Here is a 15,848-nt window from a genome sequence, read left to right as displayed (position 1 = left end):
CATTTTGTATCAAAATACCCTTGCATCCTCCATGCTCTTATAAAAAGATGGGGTTTATCTCAGTCAATAATACAGTATCCAGTCATAGTTCAGTAGGAATAACATGCCTAATGGTTGCTGAGGTTAGAAATAACTTTAAGGGGCGTTATATATCATTATAACATGCTGACATAGTGAAGCTCCATAAGCTCTATAACATCCTTTTGTTTTCATGTTTCTGTGAACACTCAGTTCTGTGACAGGTGGTCGAGGAAAGCTATTCCTGTGTAAATTTACCCAATTATATTTGTGTAGCAGCCCTGAAAAAGCTTTAATATATTAACCATTAAAAGTAGCAGACAGTCTTTGGAGAAATGTTTTAATGTGCCTCTGTGAATAGGGGGTTTGACTGATATGTTATTTTTTAGATAAATTGTGAATGTTATATTTCATTAATGCATGCAAACGTGATAAAATATACATTTGCCATTGCATATCCAACATATTCTATTTTATTATATTCTATTAATGTTTTCACAACAGCAGTGAGGCAGAGGAAGTAAATTAATTTCTAGGTGAGCATTGGTGATGCAAAAAGTTTAGACAGTTTTATTGAAAAACGACAGTTTCAAATATTAAATGCAAAATTGTCTTTGCTGATCTTTACTGCTTATCTCTAACGTGTATTCGTATCATGGGAGTTACCAGCATGAACAAATACAGAGTATACAATTGAAGGCAGCACTTCAAACAAGAAGTAAGGATGTTTAACTTAGTGATTAAAAATGGAAATGTTATTATTGAGGATCCATTCTTCTGAAATTTTTTGATGTTTTTTATAGCCCGGAAAGCTATGAGCTCTTTCAAATTAATCAAAACTTTCTTTATTCATATTTTGTGGTTGTAGGCTTTGGCTCCAAATTCAGCCTACCTATTCATCCAAGATTTGGAAGACATTTCTGTTGAATGTGTTATAGCTACAGAGACTCACACAGAGTCAACTCATAATATGCAAGGGCCTCTTTCTTTGCCATTTCTGAATTGGGTGGGCAAGAAAATAAATAAAAATAAAATAGTGCCTTGAGGCTGGAAAACATTTTTGAGATTTTTTTGAAAACTTTTAAATAAGTATACCTCCAGGGTAAATAGACCGCTATGGAATCTATTACTCAGAGGCAATTTCACTTTATTATACTTTTTAACCTTGTCTTTGCCGCCCTGAATGCTTGGTATATAATGAAAATGTCGACCACTGAGTATAATATATTTTAAATAGTAGCTGCCATAGCAACGATGTTGAAAATACTGCACAAAATTAAATGGTAAGATTTGTAAGGATATTAGAACTAAGTGGTTTAGAATAGGCAAGTTGTTTACGGTAGATGAAAAGAAATTATCTGTTGCATAAAGAAAAAAATGCAGTTTTCAAAGGACATTTGAAGCACCTGCATGTAGCTGAGCTATCTTTGAATTTACTCAGCAGCATCTTCCTGACACGGTCACTTGTTACACTCATTGTGCAAGCAATCGCCCTTTTATATTTTAGGAGCACTTAGAGACCAAAAAAACATATTTGTGTCTAGCCCTTCATCTTTATTCAGTTCATTAGCTATTCAGTACTCATCATTAGTAATAAAGTAAATAGTAATAACTTCTACTTCGAGTTTTCTCAAATCTCCAAGCCCCAAGTATAACTTTTTGTGGTTATTGCCATTCCCTGCAGGGGTACAATGAGTTGCTCTGAGGTGGGCACCCCACTCCCAGAACGGGGTGGTGGGGGGGTTGTGCAGAGACACTTGGCTTCACGGGGTCAGCCTGGGTCCAGCCGGGCCGAGCCATGGCTGGGGTCGCAGCAGGCAGAGGCACTGGCAGCACCGTACTTGGAAAGAGTCGAGGAAAAAGCAGCAGCAGCAGCAACCCGAACAGGGGACGATGAAGAAGCAGAGACAGCTGCAGCCGCAGCTGCTGCCTGGCAAGAGCATGAGGAGAGGCGAAGCAGCAAGAATGGCAGTAGGTGCAGGATGGGAAGAAAAAGGCCTCAATTAAAGCCCTAGACTGGAGAGACTGAGAAGTTATGGCAGCAGAACCCTTCCTGGCTTTTTGTTGGTGCCGTCGGCTGGTCTCCATCCCACGGCTGCCTTCTGCTGCGACCAAGTCTGTTACATGGCCTGCGAACCATTTCTTTAGCTGAATGTACTATGGTTTGGGAAGCCCTGGTCTGGTTGCCTGTAAGAGGGCAAGAGATGAGTTGTATGGCCTTGTTGAAACGGAGGGACCTTCACTAACTTAGAAAACACAGTCCCTGGGGAACATCATTGTCAGAAGCTGAAGTATTTGTGAGGTGTGTGTGCTTCCAGAGATAGGTAACAGGTGTTTGGGACACTTTCAGGACTGCACTTCCAGACCTGGATTCCCAGAGCACATTTTTTCTCATTGAGCTGTGCCCACCTTACAGACAAGCAAGTAATGAGGAATCCCACACCTCATTTCTGCCCAAAACACTGAATGCATTTCTGCAGGATTTTAGATATTACTCTGAAAGCCAAGCATTGCAGTGTTGGTCACTGGAACGCAAAGCTTCTGGATGCCAAAGCTCTTTTTATTGAAACAGACCTTAAGAAATGTCTCTGTGGTAACACAAGCTTTCTGTAACGGAATCAGAAATTTAATTAAAAAAACGATTGGGTGTTGGGTGTTTTTTGCCCTAACCTGCACTCATTCTTCAGTCATTGATTTGTCCAGGACATGAAAACTTCAGAATCTTTTAAATAAATCAAACTCTACTTTTGAAAGATTCTCTGCTGTCCTTTTCAGTGTGCGGCAATAGACAAAAGAAGTATTGTCCTCCCATGAGACACAACGAGGTAGGGTAGCACCGAGTTAGTGATTGAGGAGGAAGACAGCGGGTGGGGTGGTGTCGTGGGTCTGTTTCTGGGCAACAAGTTTTTACCGTGTCTGTTCATTACCAATAATCTGTCATAAAGTTCTAATTAATAGTTGTTGTGCCTTTAATGTAACCTGGAGGAGTCACTCTAGACATTAGGGATAACAATGAAAAATATTGATGACTGTCCTGGATAAATGACTCAATAGAAAACATCTTGTTGATTTTTCTATTTGGTAGGTAGTCAGGGGATACTGCAGCCAGCCTCCTCGCCAGCTGGCATTACAAGTGGATCAGCATAATTAATTTCAAAATCAGGCAGGAGATTATACTGGACAACATTTTCTCCAGAGAGAAACATTAAATAATATAAATCTTTAGACTGCCTCAAGTCTTTCCATTCCATTATCTCAGCAGCTTTACAGATTTCTTTGTTTTGCATCTCTCATCCCCTGGCAGTGATGGTTTTTTGCCTGATACATTAACAGATGCTGATGAGTGTAATAGTTTGATGAAAGCTGAACAGAAAATCTCTTGCTGAGCTGGTGGGAGAGCCCCGGTCTTGCAGCTGTGAGAGAAGAAAGAAGCATGATTTGCAGAAGAATTAGGCGCTGACACATTTTAGACACCAGCAACAGTAGTACAATTCAGTGCAGAATTGTGACAGTGACATGTTTTTCAGACTGTCATCTGCCTTTATGTATTGTTTATCTTCATTGTGGTTTAGGAGATTCATGTTTTGTATGCTGTTGTGTATATCTGGAATACTGGACTATGTACTGCTATATGCCTCGGTAATTGAGCTTGCTTGGCAAAAAAGCCATAAAGGTGAATGGATGTTCACATGTGGGGCCTCAGTTTTCTGAGTTGGGCAGTTCTCCTTGGCCTTCCCACGTATTCTGAGAACTTGTCCTGAAAATTTGCTTCCATTCCAAAAATGCCTTTTTTTGGTTGGTTGGGTTTTTTTGAGTAATACAGTCATTTTTTCCACAATTATCTTCCTTAAAAATGGAGTCTATGATATTTGATTCTTCTAAAATCACCTTTCTTTCAGTATGTGTTGTGTGATGCACTGTATCTATGGACATGTTTGTATTGCCTGGTGGTATTGTAACAAGAATGCACCTCAAGCAGCTAAATAGAGCTCCTTGGTTATGTGTTAGAGGAAATACCAGGTGCTTTTTAGGATTTTGAAAGAATTTATTGTCACTGTGAGCACCAAGTAACTCAAGTGTAATAAATGGTTAATACTTTTCTTTCTTGGAAAGACAATAGAGACACTCTGTCAGTATTAGGTCATATTAGGTCTCCTTTGCATATGAAACAAACAGTATCTCCAGCATGAAACTGGTCAGGAGGCAAATTATGTGTATAAATAGAGTTGATAAAATATATCCTAGCATTGATCTTAAGTAATACATATTTAATTTTATTTTTTTTTTTTTTTAGGAGAAGCCACTGACCAAATCTCTGCAACGAGGAGAAGACCCACAGTTTGATCAAGTAAGACACTTGAAATTATATTATTTCTATTCCTCAGGCTATAAGACAAATACTTGTAAGGCAGTCTAGTGTCCTTACACTATGGTTGCATACCGCAAAAGCAGTATCTCTCAATGTACTTTAGTAGAATGATGAGTGCTTTGCCTAACCATTCTTGGTTTAAAACTAGGAGGATTTTTCCACTGATTTCAAGTTCAGTATTTTTTTTTTGCTGTAGAACTTCTTGCTTTTTACAGTGTATTAGGCATGGGTATTATTTCCTGGCTGCTTCCCCTGATGGAGGTTTCAAAACAAACTTTATATCTTTTCAGGATATCTGCTTTTTGAAACAAGCACATGGCCTCCAGTCTTCCTTTTATGGGGTTTCTCTTATGGTTAATATGAGGGCCTTTAGAATCATTGTCACTGGCATCAATCTCATCAGTATATTTTGTCTCTGTAGCCGTGACCCAGCATGATTTACACATACACTGCACTTCACGTAGGCTGACCCAACCTGTTGTATTTAAAATTAAGCATAAATTCAGTTGTCAGAATAAATGCTTATATATGCCAAGGTAAATAATAATTAGAGAAAATTGGTTGTCAGGGGAAAAAGAATTAAAAACTAAAATAGAATTTATATAATGAATTAGATTTCATTTAATCGAACAATAAAATTTTAATGAATAAAATGAAAATCCTATTATTCTGGTATTAGATTAATAAATTGATTATGTTAGGGAAACGGGACAAGGATAAAAATAAAACCAGCAGCAATATACACAATTTTTAATGATGGTATAAGAAAACTAATTTTTGTCAGCAGTCTGTTTCTTAAAAAAAAATAAAAAAGCATCCAGAAAAAAATCCTGCACAAGTAACCTATTTTGAAAGAAATAAAGCTAGTTGCTAAAGAGTTTATTGCATAAAGGATGCCAAAACTCACTCCAAACAAAGAGGAGGGATAAACTCAAGGTATATCATAAAATAAAAAAGGAAAATGAGAAAAAATTGAGGATGGTGAGACACTGGAACTGGTCTCACATACCAGAAAGGTGGTGGATGCCCCATCCCTGGAAACATTCAAGGTCAGGCTGGATGGGGCTTTGAGCAACCTGATCTAGTTGAAGATTGCAGGGGGGTTGGACCACATGACCTTTAAACGTCTCTTCCAACCCAAACTATTCTATGAATCGATGATTCTATAAGCAACAAAGGTATTTGCTGCTCCGCCATTCCTGCTTCAGCTGCCATTGCTGTCGCTACTGCTCCGTGGCTGCCCACACCACTGTGCTACCAGCAGTGCCAGAAATACAGGAGAGAAAGACATAGCAGAAGCAGCAGCAACAGCAACAACTCTGAAAGCAACTGTGACTAATGCCATAAGCTGCAGGTACCATACTGATTAACTTAACTTTGGGAGAGGAGATAAGTATGAGTAGGAATTCAGAGCCTCAAATTAATTTAAGACATGTATTGTGTTTTCTGGGACATTAGGTACATTGCACCAGAAGCAAAGATGCCCTGTGGCATTTGCAAAGGCTCACTTCATAATTTTAGCTTGATGAAGTGATGCTCTTTAGGTTGTTCTGTAGCTGCTTTTTGGGGAGAGGCAGCCTGCTCAGGGGGCTGTTCAGAAGAGGCGGCAAGTGGCAGGACTTCTGTGTTGCACTGGGGAGCTCCTTGCTCTCCTTGCTGACCACAGAGAGACCCCACAGGGGAGCCAGCCACTATAGGCTAAAGGAGGCTGCTTTGTGACTACTCTGTAGCTGCCTAATGAAATTTTTTGTGGTGTTCTGACCTTAATTTTATATATTTTTTTTTCCTTCCTGTGGGAAGAGTGTCACACATAAATGGGAAAGAAAAACAAATTAAGCCACCCATATGCAAAACTTGTGGTACTGTTCCTGCAGTGTATTAAACAAACACATAATGTGTGGCTGTGGTTTGATTAAATATTCATGGTTAAGCAAATTGTGGCCCTTTACAAGGAAGAATTAGAAGACTTATGCTTCTCCTAGTTATTGGTAAGTAGGCAGAAAATTGATCAATTAAGTGAAGATCAGTTAATGAGAACAGCAAATGCTCACAGTGACTGGCTTGAGAGCAGCCCTGAAGAAAAGAACTTGGGGGTGCTGGTAGATGAGAGGCTCAACATGAGCTGTCAGTGTGCACTAGCAGCCCAGAAAGCCAATTGTATCCTGGGCTGCATCAGGAGAAGCGTGGCCGGCAGGTCGAAGGAGATGATTCTCCCCCTCTACTCCACTCTCGTGAGACCCCACCTGGAGTACTGCGTCCAATTCTGGAGCCCCTACTACAAGAAAGATATGGACGTGCTGGAACGTGTCCAGAGAAGGGCCACGAGGATGATGAGAGGGCTGGAGCACCTCTCCTATGAGGACAGACTGAGAGAGTTGGGGTTGTTCAGTCTGGAGAAAAGAAGGCTCTGGGGAGACCTTATAGTGGCCTACCAGTATCTTAAGGGGGCCTACAAGAAAGCTGGGGAGGGACTTTTTAGGATGTTGGGTAATGGTAGGACTAGAGGGAATGGATTAAAACTGGAGATGGGTCAATTCAGACTGGATGTGAGGAAGAAGTTCTTCACCATGGGGGTGGTGAGACACTGGAACAGGTTGCCCAGAGAGGTTGGAACTAGATGATCTTTAAGGTCCCTTCCAACCCTAACAATTCTATGATTCTATGATTCCTAGAGTGAAACGACTGTGTATTTCCTACTGTAGCCATTTACTCTGAATGCTGGGGGAAAGAACAGATGCAGACAAAAAACAAAGGCAAATTTTGTTATACCACGACATTTGTATATCTTTCTAATTGTGTATCTAGAGTGTAGATCTAACAGAAAATTGTGTATCTACCTATGTGTAGAGTTAATAGAAAAATATAGAACTGAGATTGCCTTAGATGTCCTGTAAGAAAACCTAGTTTTCAGTTCCTTGAAATTTTTCAAACTGTTCGGATTGAAATTTTCAGCCTATCTGTCTGCCTCAGCCTGAGTTGTTGGGAATGTTTCCCTTTTCAGGTTTCACATTGTTTTGTGCTTGAACAGCACAATAATTTTGAGATGTTCTAGTGCTCCTGGGATTGATGTACGCCTGTAATTGGGAGATGGGCTCTGAACTGTACCTGGCTGGTGAGCCTGGTTTTTTGGTTTTGTTTTTTTTTACTTTATCAAAATTGTCTGTATTCAGTTTGAATGAAATTAAGTGATGAGTAAGTGACCAGGTCACCATTCACTTTAAAATATCTGAGCTGCATCTTGTAACTGTAAATTAAAAAGCAGTAAAAGGCATGACGTGGTTTAAAATTTGCCTTTTGCAAGTCAGGTTCAGAGATGGAAAAAACAGCAGTAACTTACAATGAGCAGAATGGAACTTTAGCTACCCAGAGCAATCAGCATCAAGTTTAACACTGAAACCCCCAAACCATTTAAAATTATTCTGAAAGCATTGCTTACTTCCCCTAAACAGCTCTCTGAGAACCAGCATTTTTTCCCTGCCCATTTTCAAACACCATTTTAGGAATGCTAGTTGTGATGGTGGTGATGGATCCAGCACCTAAGGACCTGACTGTGCACAGGCAGAGCCATTTCTCTCCAGATGGATGTAGTGTTGGTGGCTCCTGTTAGGCAGACAGTATTGTCCTGCGGGCTCTGTCTGGCTGCCAATTGCATCACCCTCCTCAAACTCATAATAGAATCTTGAGCAATGTATGAAGTAATCTTACTCATCCTGACTTGCAGAATGTCTCACCGTTAGCCTCACAAACTGGATTCCTTACACTGACTGTATTTTCCTTTTGAGTGTGCATGTATATAAAGAAAATATATACAGGAAATTATATAGTTTTTACATATGGTTAAATATCTTTATAGTATATTTAAAATCATGTTTTAGAAGTTTTTGATGGGACAACTCGAGTTGCCTGTTGGCAAAGAGCATTACTGCTGCAGCATTAGCATTCTCTATGTTCCCAATTACAGAAATGTTATTAAACATACTACTACTGAACTATGACTTAAACTTCCTGTTACAGGAAACCGTAAAGTTGCAGTACATGAAAAGATCAAAAGCTAGGGTGAAAAACCCCATAATTATCCAAGTGGCTTATCCTCAGCCAAGGAAATATTTTTATTAGTCTTTTCTCAGCCCCTACTAAAGTATCTTCTGTTCTTACCACGGTATATAAATGTTCTGTGAATTGACAACACTGGAGGCAGAAAAAGGGCCCTATGTAATCTTGGACCAACCTGCAGTCATTTTTCCATATGAAAATACAAAATGAATGTAATGCTTTGGCCATGAAAGTGAAAACTTAACAGCAAGACTCAGTTTTCATATGAAACTGTCTGTATGAGGTGCCTGTTGCAGGAGTTTCAGCATAAACTGCACAAAAATTTGTGCTCGTTTTAATTATTCTCTTCTTAGAAGTGCACTCAGTTGGAGAATACAGATTGGAAAGCAAAAATGTTTAATGTTTTATATGCTTTTAGGAGATGGAAACAAAAAATAGGTCAAGCTAAAAAAGGGAAAATAAAAATGTAATAATAAAAAATGTGCAAAATAAAAATATAAATAAAAAAGACACGTAGCAACATACTAATGATTAAATGTGCTTTTTTCATAACAGCCTAATGACACGCTGATAATTATTCCCATGCAATATTATATTTGTTAGATGTAGCAAGTGAATAATGGTATCATCATCATTGCAGTAGCACTGCAGTTTGCCCCTTTTGTTTTTTCCCTTTCCCTGCTTTGTACGCATTCTCTTCACCATCAGAAGGGCACATGGTAGAGGGAGTATAAGAAATGGTGTTGATGGGGTCATAGAACAACCCTTGGCTCCTGATCCAAGGTTTGGGTTGAAGCAATGTGTAAAGTAAATCTGAAGGCAAAATTAAAAGAACTGAACTTGCTGCACACTAGAAATAAATGGGTTTTCATGTAAACTGTTACTCTGGCAGAAAGATAGCTATAAACATTGCTAATGTGTAAGCAAGCTAGGTTAAATTAACAACCTACAAAATTATGTTATTAAAAAATCCTGGTTTTTTACTCACAAAAGAAAGGTCATAAATGAAAACCAGTGAGTCCAACTTAATAGTTATCAGTTTTAATGGTTCCCAGGGACATGTTACTTTGTAGCACATAAAAAAATGCTTACAACAGAGATGTGAATGAAAGATCTGCACAAACACAACTGCAGTACTTGATTCTAATATTTCATTCCAGAGACTTTTCTATTAGAGTTAACTTATCTAGAGATCTATCATTAGCAGAAAAAAAAGATTTTGTCTCAAAGGGCACGACAGAATTAGAGCGTGGAGCTGCTTTGATTAGAGCTTAGGGCAGTTCATCTCTCCACTTTCCCCCTGCCCCAGTCTAGAGTATTTGGAATAGGAATTGTTAGCTTTATCTCCTTAATTCCATATATTGCATATGAAATCACAGTCTTACTCTGGTCCATGAGAGTTTTGCTGTTGATTTCAAGAAGCAAGGATTTCATTGCAGCTGTTATTTTCCTTGAATCTATACTGATTGTAGTTATGGGGCTTTGTTATGGACATGCATGAAGTGGAAAAAACCTTGAATGTAGGGAAGATGTTATTGAATGGCTATGAGTATCCTAAATATAGCTAAGACAATGTTTATCAAATTCTGCTTTTGATTGATAGAAAGTGTAAAATCTCTACTCCTAATGTCCATTATTTAGAATCTACACAACAGAATATACAGACACTGTGCAAATAATAGATTTACAAAAAATGAACCAACACTATGCAAAAATGAAGTACTGCGATTCTGCATTATTAAAATGTCAATAAAATGCGCATTTAACATACATACTGACATTTATGGTATAAGAAAAAAATGCAGAGCCAAGAAAGCAGTGGTACTGTTGGAAATTGAATGCAGTTTTGAATCTACTTGCTGTTAAAGCACATAGAAGTTCATATGTGAAATAAAAAAAAATAAAAATCATAATCTGTCTGCTGTTAGTGGAAACATTTCTTATGTTTCTATTTTGACAATATAGCAAGACTTTTATGAAAGTATATAAATTTGAGCAAACTGTCTGGGCAGAATTTCATTAAATTTACTCCTACATGTTATTCCAAAATAAATATTAAGCATTTACTTCAAGTATATTTAATGCTCTGTGAACACAAGTTTTAAACAGCCATACTTGTGCAGCTTTCTTATCCTTAAGCTATACAGTAGGTAGTTCATTTATAATGGAAGAACATGATCATTTGTCCAACAAGGACATACTTGTACATCTGTGCACTCCCTTTCAGGAGCAGCACAGAGCTAGAATTCATCTCACTCCTGGACTTACTTCCAGTAAATGAAAGGGTTGAGTAACCAACGCGCTGGCTAGACTTCCCTCCCTTCCTGTTCCCTCAGAGCCAGGTCTTTGCCCAGTCCGCCCTTCCTTCCTGTCTTAAAAGTGCAATGACAGAAAGATTAAAAAAAAAAGCTATATTGACCTTTTATCCCTACTAAAGAAACACAGTGTAAATTCAGCAGAGAAGGTATGGCTTAGGGAGATTTAACAGGAATCACTTTGACTTTCTGTGGTCAGTGAAATTGTGTAGCTGGGATTTAGAGGACAGCGTTGATATATATGTTGGTGAATGTTCAGGAAATCATGATTGAAACAACTTTTCACTTGCAGTTAGATATTGGGATCTCTTTAAAAGATATTTAGCTCTGTTCTAGTGTTCCCCAGCAAAGCCTTTTTCAATGCCTCTCATAATTAATAACTGGTGTTATGTCAGCTTCAGAAAAACCTTTGGAAAACAATAGAGAAGCAATTGAAATGTCTAAGCGTCCTGAGTCAGTAGTGAATAGTTTGCACTGACAATCACTTGGTGATTCATGTCTTCTAAGTATTTATCTGATGTCTTAAGCTTGAAGGCTTTGGTGTAATTGAGCCTGGGCTGCTGTAGTAATTCTTCATGAAAGGCCTCCTGTCATGGCTGCAAGCAGTGCCTTCATGCCATCTTCCACAGCAACTTCTCGCTTGGAAAATTACATACATACAAAAATTTACATATTTCAGGTAATAAAATATACTGGAAACACTAGGTTGAAAGCTTTCTTAAAATAGTACTTTTATAGAAACTTCTATTTTTACAGGAGCAGTTGTTTAAGCTTTCTAATGTTAAAGCTTTCTAATGCTCAGTGTTTAATTTTAGGCCATAATACCCAAATCCAATCAAAACAATACTACTTTATCCTCAAAGTGTCTTGTTAACTTTAGACCACAACTAATTCGCATCACTGTGAATTAGTTAAATGCTGCAGCAGAAGAACTCCAAAAGACATCAGAGTTACTGATCTAAATTGACTGTCATCCACAGAAGTTGTAATTTAAGGCTTTAGTAGCGTTTGGGAATTGTATGTAAGTAAGTGGCTCAGTCCCCCCGTTCAGCTCTTGTCCTAGTCACAGACTTCACACAAGCTTGGTGTTATATGAGACGTTAAACTCCACTGTTGTTGTTCCACAAGCACCAAAATGTGCTGGTTTAAGTTTAAGCAGGTGGATAAACCTGACCGAGTTGATGACATGATCACTGTACTCGACATGAAGTACACGCTTCAGCACCTTGCTCCTGCTGCTCAGTGCTTCGCAGGTTCTTGAGGTGGTCACACATCTCCGGATCAGCAATTTATTCCTATTTTAAATAGTTGTTATCTAATTTCTTAGAAAGTACACAAATGCAGTAGCTGTGAACATTCAGTTGCAATACCTATATAATCCTCTTGTATAATAATGTGGGGTTTTTTTCACCCTAGCTTTTGATCTTTTCATGTTTTGCAGCTTTATGGTTTCCTGTAATGGGAAGTTTAAGTCATAGTTCAGTAGTAATATGTTCTGTAACATTTCTATAATTGGTGACACAGATTATACTGAGTGAGCAGTAATCTTCCTTTCCAGTATGCCACTAGAGTTGTTTAGTCAGGAACTTCTAAGGATTGATTTTAAACTATGTTTTTCTTGCTTGTGCACACAAAGACACAGGAAACTGTAAATATTTTCCTATATATAAAAGAGAAGTCTAAGTTATTGAATGTGTCAGCCTAATAGTAAGATGGATGCATCTGCTCATTCAGTTGGTTAAGATTATTGCAGAACTTGCAGGGTTTCTCAGTATATTCTGAGTTTCAGGAGGGGCATCCAGCAGTTAGATACAACCCATGAAACAGTACCTCTGATTCATCACTTTTTCTTTCCTTATAATGTGCTCAAAGTCAAATCAACATTGTGTAACAAATTGAAAAAAAAAGCCTCTTGAAGAACTAGATAGTTTTCTGGTGTGTTGTAAGTTGTAATACGGAATTTTAATAATTTTAGTATTATCAGTGGAAAGACACTATAGACATGCAGCCCATTATGGTATTTCTGCTTATGTTTCAACAGAAAATGCAGAATATTAAGTCACTGCTTGTACCATGGATCTCAAAAATGAAATGAAAACAAGAAAGAACACGTCTTACCATTGAATTAGTACTTTTTTAAGGATGAGGGGGAACTTGAACACCAGTTGATTTGTTGATCTGTTGTTTTTTCCCCATAGGTAATAAGCTCAATGAGCTCACTTTCAGAATATTGTCTACCTTCTATCCTGCGCACTTTGTTTGATTGGTATAAAAGACAGAATGGCATAGAAGATGAATCTCATGAGTACAGACCAAGAACAAGCACTAAATCCAAAAGGTATGATTTTGAATATGCATACATATATTAATGACAGATCCTAAGGTAAAATGTATTACATTTCACCGATCAGCCTTTGTGACGTTACAGTTGTTTGAAATCTTTTTGTCATCTTTTTCTGCTTCTTTCTGGAACTCTTCTCTCAGCTTGTAGATGGATGGAGCAGTTGTGTCTTTAAAATTATGCTCCTGATGGTTCAAACACAATTTCTTCCTGCTGTTTTGAATGCTGTAATGTCATTTAAATATTAGTTTGTATAAACTGTGTCTGTCTGTTCATGTGAGCAGGCAATAATTCTGTGATACTTAGAAGGATTTTTTTTAATACAGCGTTCTGCTTAGTCAAGGAAATTTCACACCCGTCCTCAATCCAAAAAATTGTGAATCAGTCAAAGAGCTTTAGCAGCACTGACTTAGGTCTTAAAACAAGCAAGCAAAAATAGACCCAAAACATTTATTCCTCTGTGTTGTTCTTCACAAAAAATGCTTTTAAACTTTTGACAACTGATGACAAAGTTAAAAAAAAAAACCTGGAACGGTTTTAAAAAGATAATGTAGTTTGTTTATTAATTCTGCGTCAGTACAATTAAGGCATTTTTCAAAATCCGTCACAAGTCTAAATACTAATTTGATAGTACAAAATAATTTATTATGTTCGTCTCCAAACTGTAATTGAGAATTGTCTAAATGGTGCCATCAACAAGGAAATTGAAATGAAATCCATTTGTTGGAATACAGAATCCAAACGTTTCCTTGGTTTTGCTTTGCTTTTTTCTTCTTGAGAAAGTTTTGCGTTGATCTTAAACTGGGAAAAAAGAGGGAGGAAATGAAGAATGACATTTAAACCTTTGAAAGAAGGTGAAAGAAACAAGTTAATTTGGTCTATTTATCTCAGATTTTAAGACCGTATTAGTACATTACTTTCTGAAATGCTGGACGGCTGTTTAAAAAGTAGAACAATCCTTTGTTATCTGTATTTATGTAATTGAGGAAGGCATGTAATATGAATTATGACACATCTTCTGAATATTGTGTTTCCTGTTTTGATTTTGCAGTGATGAACAGCAGCGGGATTATTTAATGGAGAGAAGGGATCTGGCTATTGATTTTATTTTTTCTTTAGTATTAATAGAAGTTTTGAAACAGGTAAGGAGTTCTTAAATTAGTCATTAACTAATAAATCATGGAAATGACCAATACAACTTAATCTTAGGATTCTTCTTTCTATTTCCATCTTTGAGAGTCTAATAAAATCAAGAGATACGTCCTGCATGCTTGTTTATTGCTGTCTTTCTTGCACCTGTAGGATACATAGTATTATGTGCTCATACAGACTTTGCTTTGCCAACACTTCGGAGATAAAGTATTTCTCTTTAATACTACATAAACTTTAAATGGATGGCTCATTTCAGATGTTTTGTTCGATAGATGCTGTTTCAGCTGTGAAGGGAAGGTACCCAGGAGTAAAACAAGCACTAAGTGTAATATATGTGTACTGGTTATGTTTTATTTTGTGTTTTCAGATTCCACTTCATCCTGTAATAGACAGCTTGGTACATGATGTTATTAACTTGGCGTTCAAGCACTTTAAATACAAAGAAGGGTAAGGCTCTTTTTCACACAAAAATTCTATGAAAAAAATTCTATGAAAAAAATTATTTGCTGAATTTTTTAATTGTAGCAGTTTAAGCAGGATGCTTTCTCAGCCAAGAATTCTTTCCTGTCTCTTGCCTAGGTACCTTGGTCCTAACACTGGAAATATGCACATTGTTGCAGATTTGTATGCAGAAGTAATAGGTGTTCTAGCTCAAGCAAAGTAAGTAAAATTGAATACCATATATAATAGAAATCTGAGAAGTTTTACTTGCTTAGCATTTGAATATTCTGATTTTCTCACTTTCTTAAAAGATAGCATAGGAATAAATCATTTCAGCTCACTGGCCCTGTGTTCAACCAGGTGTTGCAGAGCATAGAACTCTAGGGAATCACAGCTTTCTGCATCTAGTCCAGTGATACTGAATAAATTCAACTAGACTACAGCAGCATTATTTTTCTTATCTCAGCTATGACGTCTGTGGAAAGCCCAAAGGGCTGAAGAGAGCTATTTTAATCAACCTGTTTTCTATATGCTATTTTTTCTCTAGCTGGGCAAACCTAAAAATGGCTATACTCCAACATAGCAACATTTAAAGTTTCTCTGCAGTTATTTCAGTATAGAACTTAACGCAACTGCTTCCAAATCCTTCATCCTGCACTTCTTAGCGCAGATGGCACAGTAAAGACACAAAACACTTTGTGGACTCCAGTCTTAAATCTTGAATGTGGAGGCAGACAGATTCAGAAGCCCAAGTACCTGATACAATCTCTCACCATACACTTGTCACACAAATGAAGCAGAAGAGTGAAATCTATTGCTCCAACATAGATCCATGTCAGTGATCTCTGTCTCCCGACTTCTTGGTGTTGCGGAGAGCGAGTCTGCTCTGTAAGACCAATCAACTTAACCAAACTTATTTTTTAGCCTGATGTAGGCAAACCAGTTTGAGTTGCTGGAAATCCATGACGTTCACAGACTTTAGCTCAGGCCTTACATGGGCTTCTAAATTATCTGGGTCAAAGGCAAGAGGGGAAGTGTTATCTGGATCCAAAGCTTCAAGTTGACTGTCAAATACAAAACATACCTTTTCTCCATAAATACTGTTTTTCTTCTCCAGTTCTGAAGGGCCTTGCTAAAATGTTACTACCAGTGAAGGGCT

At 37.7% G+C, this 15,848-nt stretch overlaps 1 protein-coding gene across 9 annotated transcripts in view; it reads left to right on the top strand.

The window, feature by feature from the left end:
- The window catches only part of FRY (FRY microtubule binding protein), a 251,577-nt gene that overhangs the window by 122,933 nt on the left and 112,796 nt on the right, over positions 1-15,848 (top strand). For all 9 annotated transcript variants that reach the window (XM_074568017.1, XM_074568023.1, XM_074568003.1 and 6 more), the window contains 5 exons: positions 4,313-4,366; positions 12,954-13,093; positions 14,148-14,238; positions 14,616-14,695; positions 14,828-14,908. In XM_074568017.1, coding sequence (XP_074424118.1) covers positions 4,313-4,366; positions 12,954-13,093; positions 14,148-14,238; positions 14,616-14,695; positions 14,828-14,908 — 446 coding nt within the window. The remainder of the gene's footprint in view (positions 1-4,312; positions 4,367-12,953; positions 13,094-14,147; positions 14,239-14,615; positions 14,696-14,827; positions 14,909-15,848) is intronic.

This window comes from Larus michahellis, chromosome 1 (assembly GCF_964199755.1).
Source record: "Larus michahellis chromosome 1, bLarMic1.1, whole genome shotgun sequence".
In the NCBI taxonomy this organism is placed as follows: Eukaryota; Metazoa; Chordata; class Aves; order Charadriiformes; family Laridae; genus Larus; species Larus michahellis.
This window is presented reverse-complemented; position numbering and strand designations above follow the sequence as displayed.